Source organism: Amphibalanus amphitrite, unplaced genomic scaffold (genome assembly GCF_019059575.1).
Source record: "Amphibalanus amphitrite isolate SeventyFive unplaced genomic scaffold, NRLGWU_Aamphi_draft 001756F_arrow, whole genome shotgun sequence".
Classification (NCBI taxonomy): domain Eukaryota; kingdom Metazoa; phylum Arthropoda; class Thecostraca; order Balanomorpha; family Balanidae; genus Amphibalanus; species Amphibalanus amphitrite.
Genome location: NW_024883249.1, coordinates 34109 through 54448, shown reverse-complemented (window position 1 = coordinate 54448; position 20340 = coordinate 34109). Strand labels below are relative to the sequence as shown.

Sequence of the window (20340 nt, the reverse complement as noted above, 5' to 3'; positions counted from 1 at the left end):
TGCCCTTAAAACGTCTATATCAAAATGAAAATTCATTTTTCTTTAAAAGTCCGCATATTTCATTGCAGTTTCGAAGATGTAAGGTATATTTTTTTGGCCTAGATTGAATGATCTTCCATTCTGCTGAAGGTAACACTATGACAATTAATGGAATATTACTAAAAAACAAGACAATGTCGGTGTCTGGTTCAACCTTAATAATTAACATAAAAGAATTCTCTATCTTTTGATATGAGTCATAAAACAAGATGAACTTGGGAAATTTACGAATTTCGGTATTGAAAACCGCAGACCACCCTCAGTTGTGCTTTGTCCACTGTACTGTAAATGCTGCTAATATACCTCTGTCGCTAGCAGACGCATGTCTTTGCATTCGATTGGTTGAACGGCATTTCGTTTGCTGATGGAGAACACCTTTGTTTTAATTTGTATTTTGTCATCGGTTATGTTATTTGTTTTGTCTGTTACACTGAACTCTATAGTGGGGTCTGTTATTTGAATTGATTTTGTTAGGTAAAGATTGAAGGCACTGTGACTATAAATAATGGAAGGTAGGTGTTGGTTTGGTACCTTGTTTAAAAACTTTTTTTCCTGAGATTTTGCCTGTGCGAGCACCAGGCTGGGTGATTTTGTGTTTTAGATCCTTTTCTGAATTCTGTGGTTCAGTTGAGAATGAGATTCAAATCAAAATAGGTAAAAGGTAACTAGGCCAAGGCCAAAGGTAGTTGATGTTTTGATTGATTTGTCTTGTAGTTGTGGTAATTATCCTACCAAGTATGCTCTGCCCCAACGGCCAGTTGACGTGACCGGTGATAGTGATAGCAGCACGCTGCTATTAGTTATTACATGTGTCAAATTAGGTTTCCATAGAGACATCAACAAGCCCCATTCACATTGCTCCAACACAACCACAAGTGTGACGTCAGCAGAATAGCAGCATGCTGCTATCACCGGTGAAACACCAGTACCCTGGTGACGGACTTGACGGGGTGTCAATAAAGCTGGAGTCACCTTCAGCGCTAGCCAGTAAATGTGTAGATAAAAGGAAGCTGAAATTTAAAAACAATTTAACCTTACCTAACCTTACCTATTGGCTATTAACATACTAACCTATACCCTACACCCTACCAACTGATGGTGACGCCAGCTTTACCATAAACCGTAGGTTGTAGTTTAGTAGGTAAGGTTAGGTCAGGTTAGATAATGCTATGTTCTGTTAGACTAGGTAGGTATTTGATTAGAATTAAAAGCGAATTTTGTGTAAATGTCTCAAGAACTGGAGAGTGTAGCGACTTCACAAATGGGTGGCAGCATGTGAGATGCCTGCTATATGAATACCAGAAATCCTTCTCTATGCCTCAACCCCCTGTTCTGGGCTGGGCAGACACTTTCATCCCATGTGGGAAGCTCCCCTAGGAGCATACACAGAGCCAGGTGCAGTGTCAGGGGCTGGGTGCCCTGTCCACTGGATGGGCTCAGCCCCAACCCAATGACTTGTATCAGGGTGCTTGCCCATACCAATAGCTCCCCCTAATTCCTATCATTCCTCCAACTCTGTAGTCTTTTTGTGCCAAAACTTGAAAGAGCCCAACCCAACAAAACTTTAAATTGATTTTGTAACTTGTGGCATAGTACTTACTATTTTGCCAGTCTGGCAACATCCCATTACTGCCTTGACTGGCTTTCTTCTCTCTCAGGCTGATCCTGTGTCACAGAGCCACATAGATGAGCAGCTACCCATCGTAGGATGCACACTCAACCTCCTGCTAGTTTCTGAGCCAAGTCAGCTTGACAGAGGGGTCTGCTAATGCACAGCCATCTAGCCAGTAGCCCCTGCTGACTAACAGATGCTGGCTGGGACAGACGCTCATCAAAGGTGTGCCACACGACATAGGCATTCTCGTTCTGCATCAAGCCTCAAGGTGCCTCAGCCAAACGGCAGTGAGAAATAAGGGTTGGAATAAAAGAAGAGGACTGAGGGGAAAATCCATTTACCACAATTTTATCACTGTGGGCCATCGCGAATGCGTAGTGTAATATACCTCATCATGGAAATGCCAAAGCACACAGCTCAAGCCATGCTGCCATCCACATGACGTGCGGCCAGGTATCCATTATCAGACTAGATATGTGACATCTGAGTTTTATAACATAGCCATTTGCAATCTTTTGTGGCGATGGAACTGTCTTAGCATAAAAGACCGCCGTTGTGTACCGTGCCTGTGGCCAGCTTAGCCGTTTCCATTGTATGCTTTGTGGTTTTTTAGTGCTGAGCATGTTATCTTTCAACAGGCTCGTTGCTGTCGGCGGTTCTGAAGACAGCGGTTCGATCCAGCTGAAGGACGTCACCTGGCAGAAAGTTGCAGAGTGTGGTGGCCAGTATCAAGCCACATTGTCCAGAAACCATCACATTATCTCCAGGTCAGTAATTGTGTGAACCGGGGGGGGGGGGGGCGCAGCTGCGCCTTGGTCACCACTGTGTCGAGTTGTGGACGCCTGGGCCACTGTGTCGAGTTGTGATAGGAAAATCCTGCAAAATTCCTCCCACTTCTCCGTAGGTCTCTGCTGCTTTAACACAGGTGTCCAGTCCGTGTCGGTGAGCTGCCAGTTGAACTGGTAGGGATCGACCCGCTGTAAGCGCTGGCGTTGAACCGTCGGGCCGGTCGCGCACGCCACCGAACCGCAGCCCCACGCGGGTAATAATCGGGCTTGGACTTCTTGGATGAGATGTTTATGCACAGGCTAATGTACTGTAATTATGACTGAGTGTGCGACAGAAGACGTTGTGACTATGAGTCATACTCGCCGTGGCTGGTATTTGATGACCGTCGTGACCTGTGACGGTCGCCGTGACTGCTGTGTGACGATCACCGTGACTGTAATGTGACGGTCGCCGTGGCTGGTACGTGATGTTCTCAGTAACTGTTTATATAACGGCCGTCGCGACTGAAAGGTGACGACGTGACGTGACGCGACTCGCTCTGTTACAGGTCACTAGTCGCCGGTGCTCGAGCTGATGGCGTCGTTCAAGGGCTCCACGCTGCCGCCGCCGCCGCGACCATCCGACTCCTGGGCCCTGTTTCACGGCAGCGTACTGCAGCGCGCTACGCAGCGCTGCTGTGTTAGTGCGGCGATTGAGACGAATTCGGCTCGACGCTCCAGCGTTGCGAAACACCCGTGTCTATGAAGGATACGCCGATACGTCCCCCAGCTTCAAGCCCTTCCTGCCCCCCCCCCCCGCCCCGTCCCAACGGTGTTGGCCGAGATTGGGGTTTGGTATTGTAACGGGCTCTCCGATGACGTCCCGCAATTTGTGTTATATAATTTGACGATTATGTCGTAGTCTCATTCTGTCTCGATATGCTAATAAATGATAAATGGGACGGAGGTTGGAAGTAAGGTGTGAGTGGCTGTAACCGGCAGGTTTTGGCGAGCGCGATATTAGTTATCGTGAGCGCGCCAGCTGCAATCAATCGCGCGCTTCTGGCGAGAAAATACTTGCTCTGGAACCTAGAAGTTTGTCGTGAAATCTATGTACCTTTGGATTGAATTATTAGAACATAATGTACTTTCGGTGTCCAGCACTGCAGCTCTGGAAACAGAAATATGGATGTTGGCTGTTTGATGTAGCAAGGGCTAACAATCCGCGTCAAGAATCAAAAGCTGTATGCAAATTAAAGTGAATATATTTCAATGAATTTTTTAATTTTGTGATACAAAACATAAATGTGTCAACTACTGATTACACCCGGCTGCAAACACTGTAACGCTTGCAATGCTGTACGGCAAATAGATAATATAGATTCTCTGGCGGCCAACTGGCGCGATCCGAGGCTGCTGACTGTTGTTGTATAGGACAACACGGCTGAATGGCTACGATCGAGAGTACGGAACGGTGCTGGTGACTGGCGGACCAGCGAAAACAGGAAAGGAGATGAATAGCTCTAGCTCCCGTCTGCGCGCGGAAGGGCGCTGATTGGCGTGGCTCGCAGACTCCATTGGCTCATCAGACTGTTGTTGGTCTTCCTCCTCCCCTCCCACAGGCGTAGCCAAAGCGAGCGGCCAGAGCGGCGCTAGGTGTCGCCCTCCCAGCGACCGGGCAGTGCAGCTGGTAGAGGTGGCAAAAGATGAAAATTTTGGGAACCAGACTCGAACCAGACCCGGCTGGACATTTCTGGAACCAGTCGAACCCGGTCTTAGTTGGAATCGGAACCAGTTGGACCCGGTCCCCAAAAGTCAATTAATACAAACTTCTTGTAGACATTATTAGTTGCATCATGTATAACATTAACAGCCTATTTCCCACTGGGAATACTCATGAGCTACTGTGTGCAAAGAAACATTCACTTCATTCACTTCATAATTTGCAATAATGTGTAGTGTGCAAGATGTATAGTTTATGGTAGGACCCGGTTGGACCCGTCAGAAAATTTCCAGGAACCGGTCTGGACCCATATGGGTCCAGACTGGTTCTTTGGACCGGGTCCTCGGGTCCACATTTTGCCACCTCTAGCAGCTGGACGTGCCGCGGATGGTCCGCTTCTGATCTCGGCACACTCGGAAGAGTGCGGCCGGACACTCCATGGAGTTGCATAGCGTCGATAGGCCGTATGGTGTCGCTGTCGTAATTATAAAAGCGTAAGTAGAAGGTTGAAGCAAGATATAGAATGTTTTTCTTTACATTTAATATCGCAAAGCTTTATGCGGCTTTATGCGCTGGCTACGATATGTGCGCGGCGGTTGCGGCATTAATCATCGAAGAAATATATGGTTTATGAACGTTTCTTGATCATAAAATGATAAAACATTGCAATGTTTGCCTGTTGTGAAGAAAACTCCCATACTGCCGCTCTATCGTCCGGAATTATTCGTGTTTGATTACGGCGATTCCGCCACTCTATCAGCTGATTTTTGTTTCCGAGTCACGTGACCAACCGGTGTCTCCCTGGCTCGAAGGTGCAGGGGTGCAGAAGATTGGGACGTCTCCGATTGTGAATTCGTCCACAGCTCAGCGATTTGAAGTGACTTTGTACAATTGGCTCTCCTGCTAAAGGTGAATATACCTACATTAGGGTGGCACTTAAAAATCAATTTTTGATTTTTAATGCGTGCGGGTGGTTTTCCGGTTCCATTCCCGTAAAAAATAAGGGAGGCAATTTTGTATGGGAAAATATTGATGTTTAGAGGTCGCGAATCAAGGTCAAAATTGAGATTTTGGTAGCATATTTCAATATCATTAAAATCGCTTCTGAGTTTCCTATTACGCCATAATCGGATGATAATAAGGCATTTCTTAGTCATTTTCATATTGTTTATTGATATTCCATGCAGCTTCGGCCACGCCAGAACGCTGGTCTCGGAACTCCACTACTCCAGTTCCTCCTCTTTAGTAGATTATTGGCGCCTCATTGGAGGGAGGGGTATCATGGGCAACGGGCACCCAGATCACTTTGTGTGTAGCCTGGTTAGCAATTGCAGTCGATCTTCGGGTGTCAGGTTAGCGTTTTCTGTGATCTTTTCAACGACATGGAGGAAGAACTGGCGCTAATCTTTGTCTTCCATGAGTGCCAGTCCTACATCAGCGCCATACCGCGCCTGGTGAAGTCATTCACCACCCGCAGCTCCCGGACTACACGAGCTGCGGTTTGGTAGCTGCTGTCCTCCCACTGGCCTTGGTCATTGATGATGAGCCCCGCGTCCAGGTCGTGTATCCTTGAGAGCTTTTTGAACGATGGTGTTAGGAAGCTCGCCAACGTCTCGGTCGCGAGAGCGGCGTTCACTAAGGACTTATGGGGCGGGTCCCCTCTCCTACAAGTCTGTTGCCCGCACCATGTCTTGATTGAGCCCGAGGGTCGGGGTCTAAAAGCTCCAGAGTCACCAGCCGATCACTCAATTACTACAGATGACGGCCGAAGCCACCGGGACTGTCGCCTTCGACAGCTCCTTGCCGGGGTAGGTGCAGAGCGAGTTCACGAAGGTCAGGTCCAGAGCCGGCGCAATGGCAGTAGAGTCCCAGACCAGGCGGCGGCGGCGGCGAACTTGCAGGCAACGAACAGCGCATAGCGTCTGATGACCTGGGCCTCGGCCGCCGTCAGCCGGAGCCGCTCCCTGAAGAGGAAGGCATCCACGGTACGGATGGTCTTTGCCATCCACCTAACTCAGTGGAGTACTCTGAGGTGGAGAAACGGATGCCGTGCTTGGAATTCCACCGAGAGCAGTTACGCAGAGCTCCAGAAGTTTTCGGTAGTCTTCCCGGAGCTAGGCATAGTCCAGCGATGGAAGCGATGGAAGCTGACCAGCAGCTTGTCCCACTCCGGAACGTCGTCGACGGCGAACGCCACCGGTATGATCCTGTCAATGAAGCATGAACTCCCACCCGCCTTTGAACCTCTTAAACAGCCGGATGTAGAGGCCGCTCGAGATTCTACGGCAGGTGGAGAAGGCCTTCTCTGGGACCAGCTCTTACACGTGGTGCCGGCAGGCCAGCTGGAGGACGGGCCGATCCAGCTTCTGCTCGATAAGGGCTAAAGTACCGTTCACCAGCATGCTGTTCGCCGTCGTGGCGTCGAAGCAAAAGGCCGCAGTTCCGCTTCTCCAGTTCCTAGCCCCCCAGCGCTGTGAGCATGGCCTCCTGTGCTTGGATGGAGGGGAGCTTGGGAACGGCGAGGAGCTTGGACACCCCAATCCCTCCCCCTCCCCGTCACCAGGACCTAGAATCGGTCGACGCTCCTTCTCTCGCGGTTCAGCCGGAGTCGTATCAGAAGTTCCGTGCCGCAGTTGATAACAGGTTCACGTGTTCTTCACACATTACGGTTGGGCAGTTTGGCCCGGTCGAGGCCAGTTCACTGTTGGGGACGTCCGCTCGCCCGCATGCGCTTGGGAGTGTGAGTCGACGTTTCTCTCTCATGGTCGCCATCGTCAAAGACGTTCCCTCCGTGTGCGCGCCGCAACGGCCGGGTAAGTCTGTTGCTGGCACTGGCACTATGTAGAGTCTGAAGAAGCGCCCACGGAAGAACATCCCGAAAGCACAATAAACCAGTGCAGCTCAATGCCCACTCTCGCCTCTGCTTTCCCCCGCCGGCGATAGGCTGACTCCAACTTCTTCACATTCTCTTTGACAGAAAAGGAGCATGTCTCAAGAACCGATAGAACTGTGGGGCTCGTCCTCCCTTTGGAACAGGAGAGACCGTTCACTCCTCACACTTATAAGAGGATATGACCTCCACTGTGAGAAGGCACCGGTCGCAGGCCAAAAACAGGCCTGACATGGGTAAAACAGCCCAGATCAGACCTGTCTTGGCCTGACCTGGACTGGCTACGATCGACCGAAAGTGATGGGATAAGCAATTGTTATACAAATAAAGGTCAAAATACGTCGGATATGACGCTTAATGACCACATATGTCATTCCAAATAGGTTTAAAGTAGTTTCCAAAAAGTTGAATTTTTCCCCAAAACTGCCAACTTTGACCTCAATTCGCGACCCCTAAATATCAATATTTTTCAAAATCATTTTGCACACATTATTTTTTACGGGAATGGAACCAGAAAACTACCCGCACGCCTAAAAATCGGATAACATAAAATTCACCCTATTGCTAAGTGCCACCCTAACCTACATGCTGCAAGCTTTTGACATGGGAATGCCTTTATAGCTGCAGTGTTGGATGCCAGCTTCCTTTGGCTTATCGTTATATAACCGAATTTGAATTCTTAGCCCAGTATAACAATGATATTTCATGCTGGCTCCGCTTTGCATATGCTTATTCTTAGGCTTATGCTTATGGTTATGCTGCTAAAACATGCTTTAGTTGACCAAGGTTTAATTGTTTATTTGTAGTCCCAGTTGCATTACAATTGCAAGTCCTGAAATGTGCCTTTCATTTCAGATGTCTTCCAGCAAAGCTTTGGGGCTCTTGGGCCAGATTGTTCTGAGACAAAAGGCTGGCGTGGCCCCTGTGTCCAGCATATGGTCAACAATGTGCAAGCGCCATCAGAGCAACAAGCCAGGTATCTACAGTTCACCAATAAGTTAAATCTCATGAGCCTTGTATATTGAACTGACCTTGTGCTGAATGTGTGTCACTTTGGATTGTGATGAGTTAAATGCTGTATAAGCTGTGTGTTACTGTTTTCTTTGTCTCATTTTAGCTGAGAAGATAGTGGAAAAGGCACCCACTCAGTGGGCTAAGTTTGACTGGAGTGATGCACTGAACCTGGAGAGCCAGCTGACAGAGGAAGAGATCATGGTCCGGGACACATTCAAACAGTACTGCCAGGAGAAGCTGATGTCCAGAATCATTATGGCCAACAGGAATGAAGGTTAAGACTCTTCCACCTCTTCTTGGTCACGCCTGAGGTGTTAGCTGGCCCTAAGCAGACCATTGCATTTGCTTTTTATGCGATTTCCCATTCAAAATTTCCTGACTCCCTGAAGTGAGCAATCTAGTGAGTTGAGTACCAAATGTTTTTGTTGCTTTCTATTGGATATCCATGTTCTCTTGTGTGTCATCAAATCTCTGTTGGAGTGTGTCAATAACAGTGCTTATCCCACAGTGTTTGACCGGGACATCATGACCGAGATGGGCGAGCTGGGGGTGCTGGGCCCCACGATCCACGGCTACGGCTGCCCGGGCGTGTCGTCCGTGGCGTACGGACTCATTGCCAGGGAGGTGGAGCGAGTCGACAGCGCTTACAGGTCAGTTGTAGCCGAGCAGACACGACTAAATTGGGGTGATACATGATTGAATCATGTGGCTGAGCTCTGTAAATGACGGAGTACGGGGCCTAACGAGGGATGGGTGTTGTGGGCTGGCCACCGGCCGGTGGCTTACAAGGCTAAATTTGTTGAACGGAGCGCGATCGGTCCGATTGGTTCAGTGTTGTGCCATGATGATCATAGGGTTATTACTCATTTGTGACGTTTTTTTACAGGTCGGCGATGAGCGTCCAGTCTTCCCTGGTTATGTACCCCATCTACGACTACGGAACGGAAGAGCAGCGGGAGAGGTTCCTCCCCAGACTCGGTAAGGATTCCATACTGGGTAGGGTGTCGTTGATGAGTTTCTTTTAGGGATTATCCGGTGTGGAAATAGAACGGGAGACGATAGTTGAGTTGGACGATGGTTAGTGTGAGTTAATAGCCCACATAAGGTATTATTGAAAGTGCAAAAAATAGATACCTGATACCACTGTGGTAAATAACAATTTTCCATTTTTATCGTTATCGCACTTTGGTCTCGCCACTAGCTTCCACAGCTACTATGCATTCACGTCGTATAATGAGTATTTTCAGTATAATATTTCGCTCGTCTCCGCTGTTTGCCACCGTCACCGTTCGCCTACATCCCATGCACTAACCGCATCTTTTCGCTCCGTTACAGCGCGCGGCGAGCTGGTGGGCTGTTTCGGTCTCACGGAGCCCAACCATGGCTCCGACCCGGCTGGGATGGAAACCAGGGCCAAATACAACGCGGCGGACGGCACATACCTGCTCAACGGATCGAAAACTTGGTGAGATGCACAGTGCACACATCGGAATGGTAGAACGATTTATCGATGTGATTTATGCGTGCACAGATACGTGCCATCAGAATGGATTCGAGAAAAGTGTAATGGAAGCGCTGATTTGTGGCAGTTTGACATGCATGACTCATTATATGCCTATGTCAAATGGCGAGTTTCACAGTCGTAAAGAAAGGAGAAAAATCTGACTTAAAATTCATCTTTGTCGACATGTTAGCGTTTTATTTGCATGTTTCATGCCATTGGCTCGCCACACTCTCTGTGCTGATCATTTCGAATCGGTTCTCTCCACCTTTACAAGTGACTATCTCTACTGCGCACTTTTACCCCAAACTTACCCCATCCCCTTCGCCCGACAGGATCACCAACTCTCCGATCGCCGATATTGCCGTCGTATGGGCCAAATGTGACGACAATCGCATCCGCGGCTTCATCGTCGAGCGCGGCATGCCCGGCTTCAACACGCCCAAGATCCAGGGCAAGTTCTCTCTGCGCGCTTCCACCACCGGCATGATCGTGCTGGATGACGTCGTGGTACCGGAGGCCAACCTGCTGCCCAACGTTCACGGACTGAAGGTGGGGAAAGGATGAGATAGGGTCTGGAGGGGGGAGGGGATGATTGACAATGGTGTGGGAGCTGACTGTGTGTTGGGGGGGAGGGATGACGAATTTGCATAGATCGGGTAAACAGACAGGACCTACTATGCGAAATAGTGGTTGATGGAATCAATGGAATACTTGTTACTAACATCATGAGCTGAGTATGAATGAAATTCCGTCCTCCGCTTTGACCTTTCCTCTCTCGTCTGCTCCTCAGGGTCCGTTCGGATGTCTGAACAACGCCCGGTACGGTATCGCGTGGGGCGCGCTGGGCGCCGCCGAGGCGTGTCTGCACACGGCCCGTCAGTACACCCTGGACCGTCAGCAGTTTGGCCGGCCGCTGGCCAACACGCAGCTCATTCAGAAGAAGATGGCCGACGCGCTCACGGAGATCAACGTGGGCCTGATGGCCTGCCTGCAGGTCGGACGGCTCAAGGACCAGGGATTGTGAGTAAAGGGAGCAGGGGAGGAAGGGAGAGGACGTTGGGAGTGGAGGAAGGGTGGGACGGACAAGGGTAGGGGGGATGGGGGGTCGGTGCGAAGGAAGGGTTGGACGACTTAGGCCAGCAGGCAGGACGGCTTTGTTGGCTCTTATTGTTGGTTGCGTAGAAAAACGGTGGAGTTAGAGAATGGAAACACTAAACCTTGCGTTAAGACTTTTCGATAAACATCAACCATGGATCCGTATCGCAGCGATCCTCTGAATCTACAGTCGCATCTCTGCAGTCCGAGGGTGTGTCCTTACGTCACAGCCCAGCCCACGCGACCCAGACCGCCCGCCGGACCGTAGTATTTATAGGAGGCGAGCCCCCGGCCCGGGCAGTCCGCCAGGGATGTCTTCCCTCCCCTCCCCTCCCCGGCGTCCCATGACTGACCGCAGGCCATGACCTTCGGACCGACGACGCAGTTTTTATGTCTGAGAACAGACGCCTAAAAAGTGGGATATGTGACTGAGGCATATGGAAGGACTATAGCGCCGCTGAGTGTTACGTGAGTGTCACGCGTTTGTTATGTAATGTAGTGAAAACGAAATTATGTTACGCAACACACGGATTAGCTCTACTCTACAGTCTACACTGTACAGTCAACTGCCCCTCATATTATTAACTTGTTCCGAGATTCTGATATATCAAAAAAAAAAAAAAAAAACAGGCCAAAAACTGTATTTTCATTTCTTGAATCGATCTGGCTATGTTCGTTTCTGTGAAACCCACTCTCTCCTCATGTCTTACCCATGATCCAACGTTCACTCCAACCCACCCTCGTGTGTGCCACAGGGCTGCTCCCGAGATGATATCGCTCATCAAGCGCAACTCGTGCGGCAAGGCTCTGGACATCGCCCGACAGTGCCGCGACATGCTGGGAGGCAACGGCATCAGCGACGAGTACCACATCATCAGACACTGCATGAACCTCGAGGCCGTCAACACCTATGAAGGTGAGGATAGAAGAAGAGCTAGATCCTTTGCCTTGTTTGTGTTCTGCGATATGACATGTCTGTGAGAACTGCGTGTCTCGAATTTGAAGAATGTCCTAGTCGGAAGTGAGTGATATTTAGCAACTGATAATTGTAGTGATAGTACGAAGTTGGCAGTGTACAGTTGCAACGTAAGAAATCTGTCGTTCGCGGTATATCGTCGATGTCTCATTAACATAACATTAACATTGACATTCTGAAAATTGACATTCTGAAAATTGACAACTATCCGAGCCAGCTTACGCATAGTTTTATTTTACCAAGAACACTGCACAATCATCACAAGAGCGACTGCTGTGGGCAGTCGGGAAGCCGGCGGCGATGTCCGTGGACACTAGACGGTCGCCGCCGGCCAACACAGCAGAGAATATACCGGAAATCCCCGCCTACGGGGCCGAGCCCCACCGTCACTGGTATGTGACCGCCGCTTCTGACCGTCCCGCTCCTCCCCGCAGGCACGCACGACATCCACGCGCTGATCCTGGGCCGCGCCATCACTGGACTGCAGGCCTTCACTGGCTGAGAGCATGACGAGGCCGCCCGGACTGATGGAGCTCCGCCGGCTGGGCGGAGTCAGAGTCTTCCATCGCAGGCGGTTAGACGGCTGGGCTGTGGCAGTGCCGCCGAGGACTGAATGTGATAGACGCGCGCGAGCGCAGCCACGCGCGACAGGTGCTATATTGGAGCGCGCGCGGGAAGCCACCGTGCTGGAACCTTGGGGTAGCTTGGTTTGTAGGCAGGCTCACGAAACGATCGTGACTCTTTACTTGCTGATGACCCGACGTGAATGCCCTAAATGTAGGCTAGTCCGTGTGCGAAATGTATTTTACCATCATAACTCTGCGTATTTGTGTAAACCCCTCTGCGGCGGGCAGTCGTCTCAGATCCTGGCCCCACATCACGGTAGTTCGTTTTCTGTATCAGTCTGTTACGGGACGTCTCGCAGAGTCCAGCGGTAGCTCGAGCCGACCGGACCGGGCCCGGTAACACCAGAGTCGTCCTGAGCGTGGCACACGGCTGTGGGTCGATCACTGGGCCCTCTGCAGGATGGCGGCGTTCAGCAGCGCACCGTCCTTTACTGTGACGCTGTCGTCCGTCAGCTCCTTGCTGGGGAAGGTGGTGAGAAGCGCGAACGGCCGCGTGGCCAGGTGGGGGCGCGCACTGATACAGAGAGTTAAGGAATGCGGCGACTAAGATGGGCAACAGTCTGGTGGTAGGGTCGTATACGGGCGCATTGTCTCAAGGAGGGTGTGTATTGAAGGGGGAAATCTCACGAGGTGCATGATTGTAATCGTGAGGCTTTCGTAGATTAGACAATATCTGAGTAAACCGCGATGAAGGTGTTATAGAATAATGAGGGCACTTTAATACGCTGTTAAGTGTATATGTGAAATGCTGCCTTATTAGGATCTAAGACAGGGATTACCGACAAGACAAGTCGGAGTAAGCTTGTGCAATAGAAATGTATGCTTTTCTAGTGAGTACTGAATAAACACGGCGAGTTTTCTCCCGTAAACAAAAAATACTTTTTTTTTGGCTCATTTGCACGATTACTGAAAGGTGTTCCCTCTTATTTTCCCCATTAATGGTTAAAAGAAATACAAAGTTGATCTGTAATGAGTAAAAAAGAACTGCAGTGTAAACGAGTCTACAATGAAGCAACCCCTCCCTTCCCCTCGACCGCCTCTCCGCCCCTGTCCGCGGCGTCACCAAAGGATACGTGGCGATGTACTGGCGCAGGTCTCCGATGGTGTGCGTCAGGTTCAGTTTCACCACCAGCCGGGAGCCGTCCGTCAGCCGCACCTGCACGCTGGTCGTCGGCTGCGACTCGTCGAGCGCCAGCGCGGCGCGCGCGGCCGCCTCGCTGGCGGCCGGGTCGCCGGCAGAGGCGGCGGCGGCCGGGGCCGAGGAGGCCGCTCCGGCGCCCACCACGGCCGGTGCCGGGCTGAAGAATCGCCACAGCACATCCATCAGGCTGAACAGGAGACCGAGAGCGGCCGACAGGGCGGCCGAGAGAGACCAGTGGCCACCGTCGGCGGCCGCGCCCCCGCCCGCGCCGGCCGCCGACGGGCTGAAACATGACGCAGTGCGGCAGCGGCAGACGGCGCCGACCCCACGCACACACAAAGACAGATACAGATACAGAGACAGGCAGGCGTCACTAGCGGGATGGAGAGGACGGGGCAACGCAGGCGTTTCATATGGCAGGTTAGTTAAAGCATCGTGAAAGACTGATTCGAAGAGAAGGGACGGACAATGGACATGGGCTTAAGAACATGCGAAAGTGCGATTGAGAAGAGAACTGCATGGAGTTAGGCGAGTAGCAGTTTGAGTAAGGTGTTCAAAATACCCGCCTCCAGCGACAAAATGAAGCGATTTAAATTAATGATATACAATCAATAAAGGCAGAAATCTGACGACGGCGGCCATATGTTAAAGGTTTGGCAAGAAAGTAGACGAACAAGGTTAAGTGTTATGCAAAACTAATGCCATGCTACACCATAGGCAAGACACAGTAAATGAACAAGGGATTAGGAGATGCCAAAACATTGACTAATGTAAAAAAAAACATCAACGATACTCCAATCAAAACCCCTACCATACCACAAGCAATATCTGCAAGACAGTGGAAGTATACCCACGAATGTCCAAAGCAGATATCGCCCTTCCCTGGCGACATTTATAGCCGCGGCTGCTACGGGCGAATTTTCGTCGTGACATGCCCTTTCGCCAGCGACTACCGAATATGTCAAACTCTGGCGTCGCATGCTGCGTTCTAGCGATTGAACGATAGTTTCTCGTGCGGAAGTGTCGCTCCGGCATTTGCACAAAGCAGCAACTCATGCATCATGCGTTCATATCAAAATCACCAGCATGCATCCCAAGAAAATTGAGCAAATGCAGAGGACGTAGGATGAAAATGACTACAAATGTCAACCGCACTTCAACAGGAGAAACACACACACACACAAACTGCAACTATCAGCTGAAAACAGTCAAACATAAAAACCCCACCGCCTCCGTCTATCTCGGAGGTCACTGACCTGCCCAGCACATGTCCGACGCCGGAGAAGGGTTTCGGCTTGGCCTTGGGCTTGACGTAGTCCTCATGCCGGTGGTCCTCCATGTCCAGGTGAACCTCGCCGCCCTGTGCGTCCCGAATCAGCTCCAGGGGAACTTGGCTGCAGAGTGTGAACGGAAAGGGGTCAGCTTATGACGACCATAAGTCACAACAATTGTTCACAACCGATACGAAATTTGCTACCCCTCCCGGACCGGACATCAACTCTGAACAGTAACTCACCCCTCTCGGACCGAGTTGAGGAACTCCTGGTTGGCCGGGTCCGAGTACTCGCGCAGCTCTCCGTCATCCACGCTGAAGCCGGTGCGCCAGAGCCGCAGTTTGACGGTGCGCGGCTGCGGGGGCCGGTTGTCGGGCGCGCCGGGCACCACCTCCGAGTCTGAGCCCGTCTGGCCGAGCCGGTACCCGGTGCCGCCAAACACGCGTCGGCGCGGCTGCGGCGCCTCCTCGGACGGATCCACCTCCTCGGCGCCGTGACTGAGGTCAGAGACGGCGGCCGGTCAGGTCAGAGACGGCGGCCGGTGAGGTCAGAGACGGATGAGGTCAAAGGTTGGCGGGGATGTCCAACCCGTAACTGACATCACCGGGCATTGTTGGATAAAAATCGTGTTTATTTACAAAACAGCCGTGACTGACCGACACAGACGAATGAGGTCAGAGATCAGCAGGGATGTTTGATGAAAATAATGTCTACTGAGAATATTCCTTTGTAGCTTATGGAACTCAAAACAGTTACCGCACCAAATCAATGCAAAGCCGTCTGTTGAATAATGAATGAGATATCCACAGGCTAGTCCAGTGGCATATTCACTATACACTAACTACATGAAACAACAACTTTGCCACTGCTGCGCGCCCAGCGTAACACCTCACCCTTTGGCAGCCTGGAACATCTCTTTGACAATGTCCTCGCCCTTCTTTTTGCCCCGTTTGGGACCGAGGATCTGCTGTCCACTGGTCTCTGAGCCGCCGGCGAAGAACGCCTGTCCCTCCTCGTCCGAGTCCGAGTCCGAACCCATTAGACCCTGGAACGTCCGGATTGTGGCCCTGGCGAGGGAGGGGGGGGGGGGGCTGTCAGCAAGAGCACACACCGACGGACTGGCAAGATAGACGTCGATTGGCGCGAGAGAGACGAGAGACACAAGGACACAGAAAGCAGCCGTGTTACAAGCAATGCAATGAAACTATTGGTAGAGGAAACTTGATCAAATAGGTTCGCATGAAATCACTCCTATAAGCGTGTTTCTTGACGGTACGAGTAAAAAGAGTTTGGTGTTCGATTTACCAGCGAAGTCAGCACAAAGTCGAGTCAGCAATCACTGCAAGAGCCCGATATTCTGACCCGGGTCTCCATCAGTATTCCATTTACCCGATATACTGTCAGGGGTCAGACCTCGCACCAACCGCTGCAGTACCCAGCACGCCCTCACCTCGTTACCCAGCGCTCTGCACAACAGTCAGCCCACCACTCATCCGCTGCAGTTTCGTACTCACCCGGCCTGTCGCTGCGAGCGGCGCGTCGGCTGCTCGGACGGAGCCGCGTCCGACGAGGCCCCTCCTCCGGCCGCCCCCGCCGCTGCCGCTCCGGTCACCTCGCCGGCCTCACGCTGCTCCTGCTCCCCGGCGCCGCCGTCGTGGTCGTAGAAACTCCCCATGGCAGCCTGATGAGCACCAATACCTTGAGTCGTAACATGGCCAGGGTTTTCACATTGCACATGTCATAGGGTTTGTTCCCGTCGCTCCTCTAACCTCCTCCAAGCTCCTCTAACCTCCTCTCGTTTCAAAAAATCGTTCCCGTCGCTCCTCCAAGCTCCTCCAAGCTCATCTTGATTTCACATCTCACCACCACTATTTGCCTCCTCCCTCATCCCAAACGAAAGTTGGTTTTTTGGAGGAGGCTCTTGCGTAGACATATTTGGCGCACGTAATACAAATGTGAATTGTTTATAAATGAGATTTGAGGGAGTTGGAAATGATTTTAGTGATTGATGATGATTGGACATCTGTAAATAGTAATGTTTGATATTAATCTAAGGTTATTTTATTAGAAAGCGATTATTTTCTCTTGATTTATGTTTGCGCGCCATAAATCGCCGACCGTTACAGCCCGCAAACAGCTGATTTCCTCGCGAAAATGTTCCCGTGGCCCCTCTGAAACGGCTCTCCTCCAAGCTCATCCAACCTCATCCGAGATTTTTTGGGAGGAGCGACGGGAACAGACCCATAGTTCAAAACTTTGAAAATGATTGACCAGAATTAAGAGAAAATTCACTTATTTGCAGACTGGCATATCATCTGATTGGCAACTTATTTGGTACCTATCTCATTTTCTTTGTTAACATCTCCTCATCCTATTTGGGGAAATTTCCTCCCAACTAATAAGTCTTAAATAAAACAGCAGGTACCATGCTGGCCATTCATTTCCATATTACACTTAAAAAGAGTAAGTATGTGAAACTACAGTATAAATAGTGTAGCACATGTAAAAATTAAATGTAAATAATTCAATAGTTTTGACAAAATCATCTTTTGAAACCTTTGTCAATTTTGGCTCCAGTAAAGCTGCTGCTTACAGTCCTACAGCTATTATCATCTGATCAACTACCTACAAATCCTGTTCACACTTTTAATTGTAGAAACAGTTCTTCTTCATCTTGTTAATAAAGGGATATCCTACTTAATAAGGCAACCAATTTGGCCCCATCCTTGATCTGATAAGATAGGTACAATACAGGGACATCCTGTGCATACCAAATTAATTTCAGCCAACTATACCCATTAGCCATTAGTTGCATGGCAAAGTTCAGCTAGAAAAGGAGCCTGCACCATGCATTTTCCCAAGATTAGATGGCCAAGCTTCCACAAAGTATGACCTTCGATAGTGTGTGCAATTTAAATGCCTCTGAAACCAAGACAGACACTAAGTGTAAGTGAAGACCCTGATACAGCAAGTCACCAAAGAAACCCAGGGTTTGTTGCACTTTTTAGAAATTTAGAAATTATTGCATAAGCAGGCAAGCAAGTTACTATGTCAATGTAGGTACCTACCTGCCAAGGCTTAAGAAAACACAACAAAATGATAAACAAGGGAATAGGCAGGTAACAAGTAATTGCTCCCTTCTAGAATTGTACTAACTACCAGCATGAATGTATCCATCCATGAATCCATGAATGTATCCATTTCTGTATCCATACCAGAAATGGATGATTTCTGCCCACTCACAGGTGCCCTAGCAGAGCTCATCCAATTCCATACCTGCTTAACTTTTGAAGCTGTAACACATGACACAGGTCATTATTTCCCCAAGGTTGCTGCAGATTTGTAGTGCTCAGGCACCATGACTCCACAAATTGACACCCATAGGTATGGTACCAGTGTTCAAAAACAGAAGAAAGAGACATGCCCTTCATTAAAACATCATCAACATGGATATGATACTTGGATTTTGATTCATGTTGTTTCTGATGACACATCAAATTTGGGCCCTGTTTCACCATCCAACGCTGCGTGCACTGCAGCGCGCTTGCGCTGGGAGCTACAGCATACCATAACCAAACAATAACTGAATAACATCACTTAAATGACATTGCATGTGATCCATTAGCTGATGATGAATCACATTTGGAACAGAGGTCCTAAAGAACCAAGTACAAAGAGAACAGAGGTTTGAGTGTGAATACTCCTAGCATGCTGCTGCCGCCGCGGCACGCTAGCGAACTGAGTGAAATTTGTTGATATTGCCATGGAAACCCCATGCGCTGATGTGCAGCGCACTGAAGCGATCTGCCATGAAAAACCACCCTGATGACTGATGAGACAAGAAAACTTACATCTAGGTTCCAGCCAGCGGATTCCAGGTAAAAAGTCGCTCTGTCTGTGTCGACACCAGTAATTGCCATAAACTGAGCAACTAGTCCCTCCTTATCAGCCATTTTTGCAGAATGAACGTGCAATTTCAATCCTTCTCAAAAGTAACATAAGACAACGACCTATACAAAATCGATTCCAAGGTCGGTCGTCGTGACTAGCCGAAAGCACAAACGCAGCGCAAAAGCACTTCTGAAATGATTGTGTTCATTTCGTGTCCCACCATCCTGTATGAACTGTTCACGTTGTGTTTTCCATTTACTTCAAGATAAATTTTTTGGAAAGAATCTGAGTTCAGCACGTTTTCTTTGATAAATTTTAAATCAAATGTCACAATAAGAATTTATGTGTGTATTTTACATTGAAACGCAAATCGAACAAAATAAGGTTCGACCAGGTTCGACCAATGTGCTTCATGTGTGCTTCTATACCAATCTGTCAGCAGGAGTTTTGAACATATTTCAAGCATTTCACTCGCGCAGCATTTGAAGTAAGTTCGCCGTGATAGCAGCCAAAAAGTATATAAGTTAACCGAAATACTTTAAATATCACCAATATAAATATCACTAATTAGCATCACCAATGCCCAATTTTATGTCATATTCGCGATCCAAATTCCAAAAGGCAAATACCTACTATGAATAGGTAAAGGAAGGGCGAGAAAAGAATGCGGTCCCAGCTCTTAGTTACTCAAGGCCTTTGAAAGCTTTGTGCCAGTTGCCACCCAAGATTCTTACAGATAGTGCCACCCATGCCACCCACCTTCCTCATTGCTCATTTGGTACGGCAATGATGCGAAGTTTGGATTTTCCCATACCTGCTACATTGCATGATCAAATCGAGACATCCAGGCATTTAAACGGCACGTGCACTGTACCACACTTTTCAAAGTTTAATGCCATGCTTTAACATTACAAGCCGTGTGGTTCAAGGGGTGTGGTTAAACACGTTGGCGGTTGAACCACACGGCTGCTGACGTCACTATCATATAGTTGTGAGCTTTGGCAGGTATGGGAAACACCTTCCAGCCCTAAAGACCGGGAATTCAATAAATGTCACCTCGCTTTTTTATTAGCAAAATCACCTCGGGCCTAACGGCCCTCGGAGTTTTCGCTAAAAAACCTCGGTGACATTTATTGAATCATCCCGGCCCGGGCAGGAATATATTATCCCGCGCCCCGCTGAGCTCCTCAATTTTCACGCTGGTGAGGAAGGGGGAGGGGGTGTTTGAACTCGGCTTCTGGGCCACGTAGGCTACGTGGCCCAAGCGCCAAGACGCTACGTGACGTATAGCGACACTCGGAAACGGGCAGGCGTTGAAAGAGTGCAAATAAATAACTAACAGATTATTTAACTGTTAATTTCGGTCGTTATACTCATTTCCTGGTCCAGAGGTACCTAAGTTTCACCAACAGAAAAATCGCCGGCTTTAGTTATTTTTGCCTATAGTCGCTCTCCCCCGACTTTCGCCAGGCATGTGAAAAAATAAAATAAATCTAGCTCGAATGATTGAATGAATGGATTGACATGCAGAGCCAGAGCCCACGCCAAGCTGAGCTTGTAATGCATCACACAGGCCCCGTGACCCCTACCGTCCGATATCACAATGCTGGGTAACGGGATAATTTCAGTCGCTGGTTCAGCTGCCCGTTTGTCGTCTAAGACACGTCTGTACCTAAGTTATAAAAAACCATGTGTTTCGTCTGGTCTACCATCGGTGCAGTGCGTAACAATCGATCGGTTCGAGTTCAACTAGGACGCTGTTCATTTTGAACCACGCACTACGCA

At 49.5% G+C, this 20340-nt stretch overlaps 2 protein-coding genes and 1 long non-coding RNA gene across 6 annotated transcripts; 2 read left to right on the top strand and 1 right to left on the bottom strand.

Annotated features, from left to right (window-relative positions):
- Positions 1 to 94: 94 nt before the first annotated feature.
- Positions 95 to 3808, top strand: LOC122375004. 2 transcript variants are annotated; one of them, XR_006255317.1, is made up of 3 exons: positions 95 to 551; positions 2293 to 2421; positions 2991 to 3808. It is a non-coding gene; the product is annotated as an uncharacterized LOC122375004 (long non-coding RNA). The 2 variants fall into 2 exon arrangements; XR_006255318.1 differs by lacking the exon at positions 95 to 551 and adding an exon at positions 1236 to 1876.
- A 1113-nt stretch (positions 3809 to 4921) lies between these two features.
- LOC122375003 (glutaryl-CoA dehydrogenase, mitochondrial-like) lies at positions 4922 to 12440 on the top strand. 2 transcript variants are annotated; one of them, XM_043354135.1, is made up of 10 exons: positions 4922 to 5053; positions 7890 to 8010; positions 8152 to 8322; positions 8557 to 8698; positions 8935 to 9026; positions 9384 to 9513; positions 9885 to 10101; positions 10343 to 10572; positions 11403 to 11563; positions 12058 to 12440. In XM_043354135.1, the coding sequence occupies exons 2-10, from the start codon at positions 7890 to 7892 to the stop codon at positions 12123 to 12125; spliced, it is 1332 nt and encodes a 443-aa protein (XP_043210070.1). In that variant the 5' UTR covers positions 4922 to 5053; the 3' UTR covers positions 12126 to 12440. The 2 variants fall into 2 exon arrangements, with proteins under 2 accessions (XP_043210070.1, XP_043210068.1); XM_043354133.1 differs by lacking the exon at positions 4922 to 5053 and adding an exon at positions 5216 to 5286.
- On the bottom strand, positions 12410 to 18973 carry LOC122375002 (NSFL1 cofactor p47-like). 2 transcript variants are annotated; one of them, XM_043354131.1, is made up of 7 exons: positions 18516 to 18973; positions 16179 to 16345; positions 15558 to 15731; positions 14907 to 15161; positions 14647 to 14784; positions 13323 to 13673; positions 12410 to 12763 (listed from the first exon to the last, which is right to left on the bottom strand). In XM_043354131.1, the coding sequence occupies exons 1-7, from the start codon at positions 18615 to 18617 to the stop codon at positions 12631 to 12633; spliced, it is 1320 nt and encodes a 439-aa protein (XP_043210066.1). In that variant the 5' UTR covers positions 18618 to 18973; the 3' UTR covers positions 12410 to 12630. The 2 variants fall into 2 exon arrangements, with proteins under 2 accessions (XP_043210066.1, XP_043210067.1); XM_043354132.1 differs by having other exon boundaries at positions 13323 to 13547; positions 18516 to 18746.
- Positions 18974 to 20340: the final 1367 nt, after the last annotated feature.

What these genes read in the sequence shown, in the direction of transcription:
- LOC122375003 (XM_043354135.1), top strand. Translation starts at nt 7,890, where the DNA reads ATGTCTTCCAGCAAAGCTTTGGGGCTCTTGGGCCAGATTGTTCTGAGA. An exon ending in CCATCAGAGCAACAAGCCAG is followed by an intron (nt 8,011 to 8,151) that starts GTATCTACAGTT and finishes GTCTCATTTTAG; the next exon opens with CTGAGAAGATAGTGGAAAAG. An exon ending in CCAACGTTCACGGACTGAAG is followed by an intron (nt 10,102 to 10,342) that starts GTGGGGAAAGGA and finishes TCTGCTCCTCAG; the next exon opens with GGTCCGTTCGGATGTCTGAA.
- LOC122375002 (XM_043354131.1), bottom strand. Translation starts at nt 18,617, where the DNA reads ATGGCTGATAAGGAGGGACTAGTTGCTCAGTTTATGGCAATTACTGGT. An exon ending in CCGCTGGCTGGAACCTAGAT is followed by an intron (nt 16,346 to 18,515) that starts GTAAGTTTTCTT and finishes GGTGCTCATCAG; the next exon opens with GCTGCCATGGGGAGTTTCTA. An exon ending in CTGCGCCAGTACATCGCCAC is followed by an intron (nt 12,764 to 13,322) that starts GTATCCTTTGGT and finishes TCTCTGTATCAG; the next exon opens with TGCGCGCCCCCACCTGGCCA.